General features: G+C 37.2%; 1 protein-coding gene across 1 annotated transcript in view; it reads left to right on the forward strand.

Annotated features, from left to right (window-relative positions):
- The first annotated feature begins 291 nt into the window (after positions 1-291).
- Positions 292-17,612, forward strand: part of Rorb (RAR related orphan receptor B) — a 185,095-nt gene continuing 167,774 nt past the window's right edge. Inside the window, exon 1 of the mRNA XM_074052052.1 lies at positions 292-992. Coding sequence (XP_073908153.1) covers positions 986-992 — 7 coding nt within the window. The 5' untranslated portion in view covers positions 292-985. The remainder of the gene's footprint in view (positions 993-17,612) is intronic.

Below are 17,612 nucleotides of genomic sequence, written 5' to 3' on the forward strand. Positions count from 1 at the left end.
TTCTGACTCAGAAATGAATGTCACCTGCTGATCTGCCGGACTGTCTCAATGGATCCTCCTCCTCTGCCCAGGTAGGACAGTTTCTAATTCCCAGTCGCTGCGGGCTGCAGGCGAAGACTCGGGTGTCCCTGACTCCCGCCTCCTACCCCCAGGCGCGTCCCCTCCCCCGCGGTCTCGGCCTCTCCAGGCGCTGCCGGGCGCTGATTGGCGGAGGCGCTGACAGAAGGCGGGGCCTGGAAGTCTCTGCCAAACCCGCCCTCGCGTATAAACCCCTTCTCCGCTCCCTCTCTCCATCTCTCTCCTCTTTCTCTCTTCGCTCCCTTCCTCTCTGTAACTGAACAGTGCAAATTCACATTGTGGATCCGCTAACAGGCACAGATGTCATGTGAAAACGCACATGCTCTGCCATCCACACCGCCTTTCTTTCTTTTCTTTCTGCTTCCTTTTCCTCCCTTGCTTCTTCTCCCTCTTCTTTGTAACTAACAAAACCACCACCAACTCCTCCTCCTGCTGCTGCCCTTCCTCCTCCTCCTCCTCCTCCTCCTGCTCCTCCTCCTCCTCCTCCTCCTCCTCCTCCTCCTCCTCCTCCTCCTCAGTCCAAGTGATCACAAAAGAAATCTTCTGAGCCCGGAGGCGGTGGCATTTTTAAAAAGCAAGCACATTGGAAAGAAAGAAAAAGAAAAACAAAAGCAAAACAAAACCCAGGCACCAGCCAGCCAGGACATTATTTTTTTCCACCCTGCCTGAAAACAAACAACAACCCTCAAAACAGTGATCACCACCACCATCAAAACTGTTAACATAGCAGCGGCGGCGGCAGCCACGGCAAACGTCACCCTGCGGCCGCCTAAGGGCATGGTTTTCTCGGCAGAGCAGCTCTTCGCTGACCACCTTCTTCCCTCGTGCTGAGCGAGATTTTTGGGCAACCTGGGGTTCCGGCTGGGAGCAGCTTCATGACTACGCGGAGCGGGAGAGCGGCCACACCATGCGAGGTAAGCGAGCCCGCGGGCACCGAGGTCCCCGGGTCCGATCAACTCTGGCCAGATGGGGGAGGGGAGGGCGCTCAGCCCAAAGGGGGAAAAGGTTGACCCGGCGCAGTCCCCCGAGTTCGCATCTGCAACTGAAGCTACAAATGGCTTGGGTGCAGAAAGTTGTGGGAAGGTGTGGATGCCTCTCGGGAGTTCTAGAGGGACGCGGGAGGGCGCTTTTTGGAGAGAGGTGCAGCGCTAGTTGCTTCCTCCCAGTTCTTGAGTTGCACTGAATCTTTATTTATTTATTTATTTATTTTCTTTTGCGCCTCGCTCTCCGGTACGGAAGCGGACCTGGGATGTAAAGGAGAGCCGGAGAGGGATGACTCCCGGCAGAGGCAGCTGGAAGCGCCCGCGCACGCGGTGGTCGCCGACCTAGGGTGGGCGTGTGGGGAGAGGGAATGAACACGCCAGGGCACACGCTCTTGGCAGGTTATGAGGCCCACAAGCCTCCCAGCCAGCTGGCGCGTCTCTTCGCAGGAGTGGTAAACAGAGGGGCGGTGTCTAACTGCCAATGGCAGGACTAGCCTTACCCCCCCATCCCCACCAGCGCTCCTTGCTCTAGCCGCTGCGCCCTGGCCATGTCCGCGTGGCTGAGCCTTCCCGACCCAAGGATTAAGAGCAACCCCCAAAAAGTTGCACTGAGAAAGTTTCGGAGACTAGAGGTCGCGCTACCAGCGACGGAGAGGAAACCAGCGGCTCCTGCTCTTTTGTTCGATAATGGGTCACTGTGGGAGGCACAGTTGGGTGCGCCCTCAGAACAGGACCCCTGCCACCCCAAGGCGGCGGCAGGACCCCCAGGCGAACTGATGTCTGCAGGGCAGCATGCCAGGGACTGGAACGAAAACACTTGCTGTAGTTCCCTTGCGAGCTACCTGAGCGACTGACCAGGGGATTTGAGGGAATCCATTTGTCAGTCTCCCTCCCTGTGGCGCAGGTTTCCTGGGCTCACCTCTCCCTCACTTTCCCGTTGGTCACAACTTCACTCTTCTTGAAGAGGCAGCCGATCCCGCCTGAGTTAAAGATCTGGGTATCTCTGACTACCCACCGGCATATCCCAGTCTCTCTTCTTGATCACACTGCCTTCTTTAGGGGTTCATCTCGCCCCTTCACTTATCCCTCCGGATCCTGGCAACAGAAAATCCGGACCTTCCTGCGTCCAGGACCTAGACAGAGGTGCTGCAGGCAGGAAGTATCCAGGAGAACTGGACTGAGAACACTCGTCCCTTCCACCCGCTTCCGTTATGCCTGCCCCTCAAGAAGCGCCCAGGAAGACACAGTGGTCATTACTCCCACCCCGCCCGCCCGCAGTAAGCCCTGAGCTTGGCCTCAAAATCATTGCACTGGGCTCCTTAGCTTAAACACTGGGAAGTGGCAGGAAAGGGACTGAGAGCTGCCCACGGGGTGTACGGGGAGGAGTATAGATAAGAGACCAGGACGTCCTGGAAGGATGGTCTTGATTGACCATCACACTGGGACCTGGGTATGTACCCTGGCTCCAGCTGATCGTCTTGGTCGGGGGTTAACCACATGCTCCACTATCCAAATTCTTTCAAGAAACTACTAGGGAAATTGGCGAGAGGAGCGCCTTTACTTTCTGAGAAACGCCTCAGTCTTGGTTTTTCTTTTTCTGTCCCATCTCACCATCTCACCCACTTTCCTTCTAGTTTCCCTTGCTCCTTTATGAAGCTACTAATTGGTCCTTCCCTTTTCTTCTCCCTTTCCAACATTGCCCCTATGGCTAGGTTCATGCTATATGAAGGTCTGAAACCACGTGCCGCCTCAGTTCCTACCAGGCACTAAGACCTGGAGCATAAAAGCTGCGTACTCTCCTTACCCAGTAGACCAAGAGAAGCGCGGGTGGAATGGGTTTTACCTGTTCCTTGCGGAGCAGTTTGCTGAGGACAGTGATAGCCCAGGTTCACTGTGGTGGTCGCTTCGGGGATCCCAGGAGCTTGATGGGTTGAAAGCTGGGACTGGTCTTCATGCTTACCTTGGAAATCCAGTGTGAGTCCACAGCTTTTTCCCGGAGGGCACCAACCTCATCAGACTGCTCAGGATACCTTACAAGTTTTAACTTGAGGTGATTCCCTGGAGTAGCCCAGGGGATACCGGGAGGGGGGAGGACTTGCCAAGGGGCCAAGTCTCTCTTAGCCCTCCCTAGCTCTCCTTTTCTGACCCCTTTTGGTCTCTCTTCCACTGCCCTTCTCATTTCTTGAGTGAAAATGCCTTGCCGGGTCATCAGGAGCTGTTCGTTAAGGATGGACTGAGAAAATATCCGGGCAACTCAAACATCTTGTTGGAGTTGTGGTTGAACTTGAAAGCGAACTTGGGAGTTGAGAGCAGGAAATAAACCAGCTTTCCCTTGTGCAGGGTTATTAAGTGGACTTATTGGGGGAGGGACTGATTGTGAACTTTACAGCGTGCGTACACAATCTCCCTCATACATTCCTGCTCCAACACATACACACATTGCTCCCCATCCCCAGACGGTCCAGGAAGTGCTTTGGCTCCGCAGCTTGCATCTGACGACTATCCTGAGTTAGATCACTTTGCATGATACAAACGGTGATGGAGAATTTGAGTGATCTCCCTTGGGGCCAATCCAGCAAATCTATCCCCGCCCTAGTTTCCCCCACCCCGCCCCTGCTGCTGCCTAAGGTATTTCAGAGACTTTAGGGGTTAAGAGGCTATTATCTTTGAGTTCCTTGTCCTGTTCCACAGCTGAACTGAGTCCTGGACTCTAAGCAGTGACTTACTCTGAGCGGAGGAGGTTTGTATTTGATGGCACACAAAGCATTTCACCCTTTGTCTGCAAGAGGGTTCCATATGAGTTCTACCGACGCTTCTTCTTTGTAGATTGCATTATTGAAAGGAATAACTTCTGAAGGCAAGGGAGGACTTTTAATTGGGTCGATCCTTAGGTAAGAAAGGAGAGAGCTCAGGTGTGCATTTCAAGGTTCCTTCCCAAAAGATATGGCAGCTGCTTATTACAAGGGGCACCGAAGTGGTGGGAATTTTCAGTATTGCCCCTGCAGAAAACCTGGCTTCCAAACACAGGGGCACAAATACCTAGCAATCAATAGGTGACTGTGGCTTGGGAAGATTAGAAGTTTGGTTTTATGCTTGCTGTAAACAAGGATGGGGTTGGCTTTTCTAACCTCCAGTTATTATTTGCAAGTGGCTAATGTTTATTAATTGCTAAACTTTAGAAAAAAGTTAGGTTGTTCTGAGGGATAGCCACTCTTCAAAAGTAGAGCAATCTTGAATGTCTTGGCCAGGCCTTTAGATTTCAAAACCAAACACAAAAGCAAGAAAAGCAAGTTTTTGTTATTAATTTCCTTTACAAATTCTAATTAAATATTTCTAACCAATATTCCACCTCTAACAATTAAAAAACATTGCTGGAAGGACAGCTTTGTTAGTAGTTCATTAATAATCACTCATTAAGTAATCATCAGTCTTTATTCCAAGAAAAGCCATCATTCAAACAGCTTAAAGAAAAATCCTAAAACTATATTTCAAGTATTGTTGATGGGCTGGTGGAGCTCAAGGGATAAGAGTGCCTGCCAAGAAAACTTGAGGCTCTGAGTTCAAGCCCCAGTGTCCCCCAAAAAAAGTATTGTTGACAAAATATATAACCAAAAGAAAGATATGTTCTTAAATGGTTACTTGTAGTGCCTTTCTCCTTTCCCCTCTCTCAACATCCTGGGTGAATTTATATAACAAGTATTGGGACAGAGAAGTGCTTGACATCTTGGGTTTCTAGTTCCACCATGGCTTTCACTTTTTAAAATATTTTCAGAGAATCAGGAATTGAGCAATCAGGTTGGAAATGTAAAGGAAAAAAGTGTTTTCTTCTTTTTCTTTTATGAGCAGCAAGCTTCATAAACAAGGGACACAAGATTAAAACATGTTTGTGAGGATTCACTTAAAGCTTTGATCTTCTATTAACAATAGTGTATCTTTAGCTCTTTAGAGAATCCTTTAAAGATGGTGTCTTCCATCATTTCCAAAGAGACTTTATTCCTTTAACTGAATACAGATATTAGCATTTACTTACCTTGGTAACAATGTGTTAAATACTAAATTATTAAAGTTAACCACTCAGGAGTGAATTTGCACTTTAAATATAAATGTTTCCAAGTCATAAAACCTAATTTACAGCAACAAAGACTTTATAGCAGCCAGAAATTATGAAATTTTAAGGTTGGCCTTCATGAAAATGGTATTTGAACTTTGTAAGAAAACCTACTTTTTCCCTGAAAGTAACATACAGAATTGCCACTAGGATTTTAAAATGATTTAATACAGGATGTTTTTTCTACATAAAAAGATAAGTAAAATGTTTTTCAGCTATAACTTCAGGTTTTACAAGCTTGTATTCATCTTTTACAAATATAAGATGGCCTGTAGAGATTTTATACCTTTTTTTGCTAAAATAGTTCCAAGAAATAAAAGTGTGAGTCACAACACATTAACAAGGTTTTTTCACTTCGATTAATAATGTACTTCTAAATTAAAGGGCCTGTTATAGCATTCAATCAATAAAGAGCTTAAATCATGCTAGTAAATATTAAAATAAAAATTCCGCACATTGGAGTCTGCTGGGATTTTGCAAATTTATAAAGTGAGATTTAAAATAGTGAATAATAATACATTATTGCTATGAGTTGGTAAAATCTAAGATTTACAGCTAAACATAATAAGAAATAAGAGGATTAATGCCAGAGCAAAGACTGTTAAATTCTGACTAAATGAAAGCAAAGTAAAAGTACATGAACACATATGCTATAGTGAAAAGCTATTAGTAATTGAAGTGATCTAAAATAATATTTTTATCATTCTGTAATATAAAAAATTTACTAATACTAAACCATTCTTATGTTTAGTTCACAAAGACAAAAAATCAAGAAATGATTTTTAATGATATTAGCATTAATTTGGTTGATAGTAACAAAACATGTTACTGTGCTGCTAGAATATATAGAAAAATAAATATTAAAGATAGGATTGTGCATTATAATTAATACTTTTTTATTCCAGATGTATTTCTACCATTCCATTCATTCTTACCCAAAAGAGTTAAGCAGACTAATGAAATAAGTCTTTTGCGATATAATGCATGATAACCTTTGATAAAATGAGCACTCTACACAAAAAGTATTATTCTTGTAATTTTGTAATCATCTTTCAATTACAGCTTCTTGCAAATATTTATCTTACTTTGAATAGAATCTCTGACTTAACAGAATCCCTAGCAGATAATAGCAGTCTTCGGAGGCGTCTGTTGATACACACTGATACGCAATATGTATATGTATATGCCTATAGCCACCCACTCACACACAAAGAATGAATATTTGAGAGAAAATCATTCTTATCTTTGCTTTCACAATACAGACTTCTAAACTCAACATTTTTAGAGAAACAGAAGCAACTTTGTAGAGCATTCAGAGGCAAGCTATGAAAACACATGGTACTTGAGTCGTATGAAGAAGGATGCTAACAGCATCTATTTATAAATAATCTACACAAAACTCCATTATACTACCTAATGATAATTAGAGGGAGAGAATCAAAGAATTCAGGACTGCCAAATAAATAAAATATTCCCTCCCAAATTAAGCAACAAATTCATAGATAACAAGGCATATGCCATGAATTTGAAGGATGTCTCCTTTGTAGCACAAGACAAAGGGAGCACAGAGGAATAAATATTGATTGAACTAATCATCTGATGAATAGAAATGAGATTTACCAGTGCACCAATATAATAGGCTATGTTAACTAGTTCTTTCATGGCACATATGCTGCCCTTTCAACCCCTGACCCCATCTATTCAGTTCTTAATGAGGGAAACCACAGGTGTTATAACGGCATTTATAGTGAATCAAGCTAAATATAGTAACCATGAGGTTAACTAATGGCATTGTGTGGGGATTTTTATAAAAGGAAATATTGTGTTCATAGTGTCATAAAATTGTTGATGTATATTTCAAACCACTTAGAATTTTGGCTTGCTCAGGTAACATTTAATATATGTCTACAGGGCCATCAATATTTCAAGTCCCCATTTATTGACTCTGTAATAAGTGCAATTTTATTAATGTTTATCTGAAGAGCTAAAAAATGTTATTTAATATATATTTTACCAATATCACTACATACCTTACAGAATAGACATTTTAAAATAGAATGTAGATTGCATAGTATTTTGTACTTAGCATAACATACATTTTCTTGTTAGTGGTTATTTTATAAATATCGAAAACAGATTAAAACTTGATAACAAAAATTACACAGTACATTTTATTTAAAATTAAGTTAGGATGTTCTTAGCATGTTATTCCAAAAGGCAAATGAAGATGTCAACTTTTGTCAAAACATGAGGCTGAAAACTTACTTGAAAGCATGCTCTTATGAAAGAGCAAAGGACATTTTCTTTGACTCAACGGCATTCTTCTTGCACGGTGAATATTGTATTAACTGGTATACTTACTTTGTAAATTATTTTAATAGAATAGGTACTCATTATCGCCATTTTTGTATGTAATTAGTTATCATAATATGTAGTCCTGGATTATATTTCTGTAATTTAGAGAAATCATTGGCATCAGCAGAGAAAGAACAAATTAATCTGGTTATTTACTAAATTATGCTTTTTATGACTGGTCTACTTACTACCCATGCTCATGGATGCACATATCTGACATCGTGGTACATACGAAAAACTTGGGTGTTTAAAGAAAACCGATGCATAGGAAAGCTTTTCTCAACAAATATTGTAATAAGTAAATTTTGATTTATATTTAATTTTTATAAACATCCAGTAAAACATCCTTCTTTTAAAGACTGTTGCACCATTGCCTGACTTGATTAGATTATGTTACAATCCTGTCATGACAAAAGATAAGCAATATTTTAATATTAAATTAACAGTATAAAACAGTGTTCTCTAAATTTGGGCACAGTATTTTCTTCAAAATAGACACAGCAAAAGTTTGTCTAAACTGCTTTGGCATTTATTACCAGAACTCAGCATGAAATAAATGAATATTATTAGCTGCAAAAAACAGTCTCTCATATTAATTTTCTGAGTATGTTTTTAAAAAATACACTTTCAAATCAAATTTCTCTTCTTATTTAGCACCACCAAACTTGATTCTTTCCTTTCTGAAAACTGTCAAACTCATGGATCAACCCATTTCTAGGAGCTCAAATACACTCACATGTATGAGAATGAAACCATCTTCCTCACATTGTTTCTGTTTTGCCTTTAATTTTAAGGACAGGTTCAAAGATGCAGTCTTTTGTTCCTAAATATATAGATCCATTTTAATGGAAATACATGTGACTGAAACACTTAAGCAACATTTATTGCATATTCACCCAAAACAGGTGTAGGACTGAACTCCGGGGATGCCGAAGTTGGTAAAGCAGCCAACTGGTGCAGTCAAAACTATGCTCAAAGCAAGTACAGAACCAAAGATAGCAGGGATGTAATCACCAGTCAGAATAGCTCTCACAGGGGAAGTGAAACTTGAGATAGGCCTCAAAGGATGAATAGAAGTCCCTCTTTTGGCTAATTTGTTCATCATAAATGAAGGATATTAAACTATTGTTGTATTCCCTAGTTGCCTTATGTAGTTGATACTATATGAAATTGAATTTATTAACAAAGAATTATCCAGAAAAGGACACAACCTGTTATACATCAAGTAGTAGTCTTATTCTCAAATATTCTCAAGTGACAATTAAAAAAAACTGAGATAATTCTTAAAATTACAAAAGGAAAATATACTAAAGACAAATGTCAACATGAGGAAAAGTATAACTTGTTAAAGAAAAATTTTCACCAAGAAAAAATATGTGAAACTACTTTACAATATCTTTATATACTCATTCTTATAAGGGAAATTCTTATTTTTTCCAAATAAGAGAACAGCTGATATATATTGAATTTAATTTTCTTTAATGTTTAAGCTATTATCTGAAAGTAGTGATATCTACTCTAGAGAGCATCTTAGATTACCAGATACTAGAGAGAATAAAATTCATTGAAGTAATAGAGTAAGTAAGCAGTGTCTGAGGACCACAATGATATTCTTATAATTATTCCATTCCAAGAACTTGACATAAAGTTGTATTCTGAAAAGCAAACTATAAAATCAACACATAATGGTCTTATCTACTTTTGAGCTATTTTCCCTTTTAAACACCTTTAAAGAGAGAAAATTCTGAGTCTGAGAAAAAGAAAAACCTGAATCTGAGAGGCAAATATTGGTTAGGTCCTCTCTATACTTTCTACAGGCAAATTGTGGATCAGGTTAAATCAAACACCATTACTGTTCATAGCAATTATTATTTTGAATGCTAATTTGTCATTCTTATCTTACACATTAGCTCTTGTGAGCTTATTTAATGAAGGTGCTCATGCTGATGTCTAATCCATTCTGACACACTGACTGGTGAGATCAAGTTTCTGAGCCTACAAAGGTAAAAACAGACTGGACTGGGGAGAATTCTCACAAGTAAAGTAAATTCCAGCATTTGAAACTTTCAGGTAGCCAAATTGCCACCTTTGGTCAAATCCTCTGCATTAGCATAAATGTCATCTTCAGATTTTTCTACAAGGTGAGCAAGACCACAGAGTCATATTGTTTTAGTCAGGAAAAACAGAAAATTTTCTTTAATACTGTTTATTAACAAGAGTTCATGAGACTAAGGAATTGTGCTCTTCTGTTGTAATAACATGGATAACAGAATGGCTATAGTACTTGACCTGTTTATTTCTTAAAACTAAAATTCAAGAAGTAGCTGAATGACCCATTTCTGGGGGCTTTTCTTAAAAGGTGAAAGGTAAAAAGCTCCCTCTAACTTTTACTAGCTTTGATAGAACAGGTATTAAAAAGGCAATTATTTTTCTGGACAACCCCCCCAACCACACACACACAAATGCACACACACACACACACACACACACTCCTTAGTGCAATTTCTCTCTGGGCCTCTTATCGTAAGTGATAATGGACACATATTCTCATTTCACGTTGCACGTGGGTCAGTGTACTGAACCTTTGGAAAGCAGTGGTTTTACTTGAACTGTTAGATGTAACAGGAGTCTAGCTTCTTTAACTCTAACTTTTGTGAAAATATGCCTTATGCTCAGTAAATGTTGAACCACTATCTTGATCATTTTGTTAAGAAGACTATTTAAAGGTGATCATGTAAAATAAGATCAGAAGATGCTGTTGCCTGTAAGTAACTGAGAATATCAAATTCAGACAGCTGTATTATTTTTATTTGCCTAAATAGTATAATGAAAATACGTAAAAGAGTTATTTGATAAAATATGTTTAAAATGTTTCATCTCACCCATCTAAGGCATGGATCATGAAAAAAGCTTATATGGGTTTTATACTACATTAGCATGAAAACCATATTCTAAATTTCCCAAGTACAAATTTCATTATACAGCTTGAGCCAGAATGAGCTCTCAAATTACATTTTACCTTCCAACAGCTGATGATATCTAGATTTCAGAATAAAACAGTAGCACAGGTTTAAAGAATTTAGAGATTTGAGTTACTAATAAATAATTGGCTATTATGATCATTGTTGGGACAAATAATAAAATCATTGCTCAGAACATTTCCTGTTAACCCATACATAAGTTGTGCCTGGCACATGCAAAGGAATTAAACACTTTTAAAGAAAGAGAAGAAACCTTGTTCCAAATTTCCACAGTTGTTGAATATGAGCAAATGCCACACAGTCTGGTAGAACAGAGGAACATTTGCTCAGGAAAAACACATCGTATCATTAAGGTATAGTGCTTCCTGGCCATAATTTGGTTTTCACACACAAAAAAAATTTTAATAAATTACTTAGAATTTTTAGGATCTCAGTCTATTAATTGATTTTCTCTACAATTAAATTTAATGCAAACTATACTATTCTATGATATTCCCCTTTTTAATGCTCACTACTTTTTAATAGGTTTAATGCTGAGCACATTCATCTTTGCACATATATTTTCATTCTTGTTACCAAAAAAGCTCGTTAAGTACCAAGGGAACAGAATTTTTAGAATAAATCATTACAAGGACAACTCAAAAATATCAGTAATAAGAATACTCATGAGGTTGCACTAATACCTTTCCAGTTGTTCCTTTATTTTGTTTTGTTTGCTGATGTATTGCTAAAGATCAATTCTGGCTGCCGCCCATGTCAGAATAAGTAAAATTTATGCTATTGGTTTTAGAAAGTGTTATTTTGTAATGAAATAAATTGACTGATTTTCTCCACCAAAATTCTGTTGTACCCTCTTTCTCATTAATGATTTTTGAAAGGTGGTCTAACATGATTGACTTGAGTGTTGATTTAGAGTCAAAGACAGACCTTTTTTCTCGTAACACAATGATTACAAAGAAAAGAAAATATATGATTAAGTTGTATATTATACTTCCTATAGTGAATCAGGTCTAAATAGCATCAGCCAATCTTGATCACTGAACACTGACAGTGTGTAACTAAGCCCTCTAACAGTCTCAAGCAGAAAAAAGTGTTTTTCCTATAAAAGCCCTAGAGAGTTCCTTAGATAATATTTGTTTCACAAGAATTTCTAAATGTCCAGCGTTATGCCCCTCTTTCTTAAATGAGAAAAGATAGGTGGCTTATCCATAATTATTTGTTTAAAAAGTTTGACACCTGAATTTGACTTGAAACAAGGGCTTCTGACTCTGAGTTCAGATCTATTTTTCAGTAATCTGTGCTCTCTCTCTCATAGCACATTGTATCTCTTGCCATCCCTGTACTCTTAGTAGACATTGCCAGTCAATCATGGCATTAATCACTTACTAAGTCTGGATGCAACCTCCACTACCATTGGCCAGTATTGATCCTTAAGATGAAGCATTTCACCAAAACTTTCACCAGTGTTTTCACCATATGAAATAAAGAATATAGTGAAACTATTCAATCATAGTATCTCCTTGGGCAAACTTAGTTCTCCACAGTTTTCACTCCCCAAATAATGATGATGGTATTTACCAATAGCTGAAAGACTAAAATAAATATAATGGAAAACTCTAGGACTCTGAATAGGTGCCATTCAGTAAAAACAATTACAAATCCAGAGCATAAACAGTATATTTTTTCTTGCCATAATTATTCCCTTAATGACTTCAAATACTCAATTTCATATACTCAAATATGTCTCCTTTTATATAGATTTCAAAATTTTGGCAAAATTGCTTATGTACAGATTTTCCCCCACTATTTTCTGCATCTATTTTGAGGAAGCAGTTTTAGGAGAAATAGCTCTGAAGCTGTTGATGACTAAATACAAAATTCCTTTTGATTTAAGAACCAACATGTATTTTTAGTCTTTGAAGTAAATGTACTTATTTGTCCTTCAAATTGTCAATTCTCTCTCTAATTTTTATGTGTGTCAACAGGAGGGTTATCTGTATTTCGGTATTAGCATTTCAAGCTAAGGAATGGAGTATACCACCTGCATACCACCGTTTACCCACCTGAGTTTAATTCATTTTGTCTGATTGATGAGCATCGAAACTCTCATTACACACTATTTATATCAAAGGCCTTCTACTAGCCTATGTTTTATACAGCGTTAGATATTTTCTTAAAGAAAGAACCCTGACAACATTAAGAAGGTGCCATGTCTAATCATGCCCAGCAATTTAAAGGGAAAAATGAATTAATGAATTAATTTGACATTAATTCTAAAGAAATGCAGAGTTCTGCTTCTCCTTAACAATATTGCAATTTAATTTGTTTTGCATTTTGGCTGATGCATAATAGTTCTTACATGGAACTATCATTTATATGGTTAATTTTTATGCTTTCAAATTAAATCCATTTGCATGTCTTTAAATGCATGTTTTTAGTCCACTGTTACTGATTTTTCAGGCCTTTTCAGTGTAACCTGTACTGAACAAAACATGGCGTAAAACATTGACACTACCTTTTGTTTATTCTCCAGGTCTAAAACTGATAATATTATATAATGGTGATGACTCCCATAAGTAACTGAAACTTTACTACAGATACTATTCCAAAGAAAACAGACTATATTAGATTATCTTCATCTCATATTTATCATCTACTAAGTTTAATAATATCAGGTTGGAAAGGATGGTAGACTGATCACAGGCGATACTCTTTGTTTTACTATATGTAAAATTCCTTCTTTACTTGCTCTATTTAAGAAATAATGGTATGTTTCCTCATACTCATTAATTTTGTCACTCTTCATACTGCAGCTGCTGTTAAGAAAATTCTGAAAACATTTAAGAAAGAAACTAACTCTGCAAACCTGAGAGAACTGGCAGATGCAGTGTCATCTCTTTATAAATGTAATAGCAGGAAAATGTTATGATGATATCTTGCCTGTTTCTTACCTCTAGTTCTCAATGGGCTTTTGTAGACCACATTTTGATGATCCACTCAGCAGTCTTATAAGATATGCAAGTCAGGTATGTAATGGAATATTCCTAGGTTAACTGAGTCAAAGAAAACCTCAAAATACACAGAATGTTTTTTAAAACAATTTAAATGTGTAGTTATTACACTTCAAAACCATCCCGAATCAAAAACCATAATTATTTAGTCTATATTAGGAAACATAAATGACTGATAAACATTTGGATAAAAGAGCTCAACTTCAATTATTAAAGAATTGAAACAACATAAGTGATATTTTCACCTGTCAAATGATTGCAGGTGTGATGAATTGAAATATAACATTATCATATTCTATAATGGGAGATTATTTATATTGGTACAACTTTTAACATGAATCCTGAAAAATAAAGTCTATAGTTCCATAATTCACCTTTTTGAAATCTCTCCAAAAGAAATAAACTGAAATATGTTGTAACTTCATTATGATGTATTAAAAAATGTAGGAGAAATTTTGTGTGTAGCTCTTCATAACACATTTTCACTTTGTGGGCATTCACTGTGAACACTATTACTTATTTGCCATATATTTGATATACCTCGCTAACGGTAGTAAAAAGTGCTAGCACTAGTACTTAATAATATTCTTTAGGAGCTGTGGATAAAATGGTGAGAAAAAAACATTTTCCTTGACCTCACTAAACCTAAGACTGACAAGAAAAATTAGAATGCAAAATGGTATGCATTATGTTATCTAAATTATGTAAAATGCATAAAAAAGAAATGGAAGGAAATAAAAATATTAAAAGTCACCTAAGGATATTAAGATTTTTTAGATAATTAGGAAAAGATACTGAGCGTTGAAGAGGATAGAAGTGTGATACACATATACATATGAAGACAGCATAATGAAACACAGCAAGCACTGTTTGAAAGAGCAGTGAGGGAATGGGAGGGGGAAATGAAAATATAATGGAGGGGGTGAACTTGTTCAAGATATAAATGTATGCACGTATGGAACTATCACAGTGAAATCTCCTCATATTGTTAATGTATGGTAAATCAAAAATAAAATAATTTTTTAAAAGAAAAATAAATATCTCAAAAAAAAACACTTTAGATCATTGTTTTAGACTTACTTCTCTTTTCTGTACTTTCAAAATTTCCCATGAAATCTCTGTAGATTAATTTTAAGTGTCAAAGTGAATACTCTCTCATACTGGTAAGACTTAGTATATGATTCATGCATTTTAGCTTACACATTTGCCTCAGATAACTAAGTTTGCTGATAGAATTGAGATTGAAAGTTTAATGACTTACTGAGGCTATTAACTTATTTGCTGCTTGCACAACTACTCCTTTATTTATCACTAGATATTTATAATGGATGTATTTTTGTACCAGGCATTATACTAAGTGTTGAAGATATAAAATGAATAGGATTAATTCCCATCTTCTACAGAGCTTAGACTGTAGTCTTCTTGAAAATCATATGTTGTAATTCACAGGGGGAACTAGAAATAGTAATCATATAGAGGAGCAGGAGTGGAGGAGGAGATCCAAAAACTTTCTCCACTAAAAATAAGCAGCATTCTGCTTTATTAAGTCCTTATTAAGAGTGGGTACATGCCACCCTTTTTGTCTCTGAAAGTTTGTATTCAAACTTTATTCCAAATGTTATTCCATATTGTTATTCCAAATGTTGGAGCAAAAGGCAAGATACTCTTATAGATAAATTAGTCACCTTACTTCCATTTTACCTGCATTAAACTAGCCCATATCTATCCTTGATAAAACTGGCAGACTTTGTAATTCCCAGGGATGTTAAAGAATATCAATACTGGCATACTCCAGTCTCAAAATATATAAAAAATGGGAAGATAAATTGATTCCTACTGATGAAGTTGTGGGAATATTTTAAATATTCCTCTGCTCTGAGGTTGATGAAGAATCCCAATTTGCTCTTATGATGGTTGGAAATTCATTGTCATTGAGGGTCAAAGTCAATACAATGTTCATTACTAAGGTAGTCTTCATATATGAACATTCATACCCTTAGGACAGAATGTTAAAATAGTGATATTTTCCCCCCAGTGAGGACGTGGCAATGTTTAGAGAAATATTTGGGTATTGTGACTGGTCAGATGCTACTGGTACATCGTAGAATGTTCAGGATGACCCACAAAGCAAACAACTATCCTGTCTTGACCTGAAAATACAGTCTCAGGACGATGTGAAGGGTTTCTGAGTGAAACAGTTCACCAACCCTCAGTTTTCTTAAAAAGCTGCTTCCCTTCCTCCACCCTCTCCTGCACTATAACACCATTTCCACTCCAGGAAAGAAAAACTGAACTTTCACTGCTTTCAAATCTTACTAAGTGCAAGGTTCCCAAAATGGAAAAACTCCCACTGCATAAAAAAGAGGCAATTCAAAATATTGATTTTGATGCTGAGAAATGAGTGGATTTTAATAAATGAGCAAAAAATTCTTTTGCAAGTCAGATAGGTTCTATTTCTTTACTTTCAACAAAATCAAAGAAAAACCTATTAAGATTGTCAGTTATAGATCATTAAAAATAGTTTATGATGATAGAATGCTTTGTGATTTAAAATATTTCAGAAGATGCTTGAAGAAATGAGTTCAGTAACTACTGAAAATTCCTTTACATATTTATATGGATAAGTTTTTCAGCACTTACATGTTTCTAAAGCCAAAAATAAGAATGAAATTGTCGTTAAACCCCATTATATTCTGACAATAGTTAAGAATCAAATGTAAGTGCCCATCTGATTTAATAGATGAATTTTCTTTAAATATTTATTTTGTGTTTTGCAAATACGAAATTTGAAAAATATTTGTGCCATTTTATCAATTGTGTCTAGTGTCATGATAATTTAACCCAGAAGAAATTTTATCTAAGAACCTGTGTTCATGGGGAAAAATGCTTAAATTTAATACATATTTTTATTGCAGTGAAATATCAGCTGGTGGCTAAGAAAACACTTATATACATGAAAGTCTTGACATTAGCATACAGACCTGTGGTAGAAATGAAATGAAAGTCTGACTTGCGGGAGAAACATAGGCATAGTAAAATTTTCTCTTAAAGAACCGCTTATTTGTGCATTTTCTTTTCAAAAGTATGATATGGATATCAACCCATTTTGAGACTTAGCTCCCATTATTTTCAGAGTGATTCATCAGTTTTGTTTCAAAAATGCTTTGGAAATTACATTCTTTTCCATGATATTATAAACACTATAACATGTGCTTTTACACTAGTTCTGGGATGAAAGAGAATGCTCTAGAAACCCGTAATTCCTATCCCATTGTGGTCTGTCATGTTTGTAAGGTCTATGTAAAACAGGGTTCCTAACTATTTAGGAATTGCATTATTTGGTGCCTGAGTGACAACTATTTCAAATTCTAAATGATATCCTATTCTCCATTAACTCTTCTTAGATAGCCAGGCAAAATCATATCTGACAGGTTTTAAACAATTAGCAACTGCTTATTTTCACTCAGGTTTTTAAAGTATCTGTTTTCTATAGAGGTTGTAGATGGCTAACTTCAGAATCAGCAGCCATGAGGTAGAAATACCACCTCCCAAAAAAAACAACAAAAAAAGAGACATTTCAGTACATTCCACTATAAAGTCCTGGGTAGTAAATGTTTTAGAATCTGCAAACCAGGTGGTCTCTATTCTGACTATAGCACAAAATATCAGAATTGTGCAAAGTAGTCAGAGTCAATATTTAGATGAATAGTCACAGCTGTGTTCCAATAAAACTTTATTTGTAAAAATAAGAGGGGAGATAGATTTAGGTAGGCAATAGTTTCCTGACCCCCCAACCCTTGACTGAAGTCCCTGAGAACAGGATATATGTCTTAATGAGCTTGGTATTCTCATTATCTAGCACAAAGCCCAACTCTATAAATGTTGAATAAATGAGTGCAAGTACTCAAGCCTTAAGAGGATAAAATGTTAAAATACACTAAAATATAGTGAATGGTAGACAATAAGAGAAGAATTTTAAACTTCAAGTAGCTTAGCTATTCGGCAAGGAGCCCAGTTTCTAGCAATATCAGACAGCTCATTCATAGGTAATGTAATGGAGTTGCAAAATATGATTTGTACACACTCCTAATGTTGA

Source organism: Castor canadensis, chromosome 13, assembly GCF_047511655.1.
Source record: "Castor canadensis chromosome 13, mCasCan1.hap1v2, whole genome shotgun sequence".
NCBI lineage: Eukaryota > Metazoa > Chordata > Mammalia > Rodentia > Castoridae > Castor > Castor canadensis.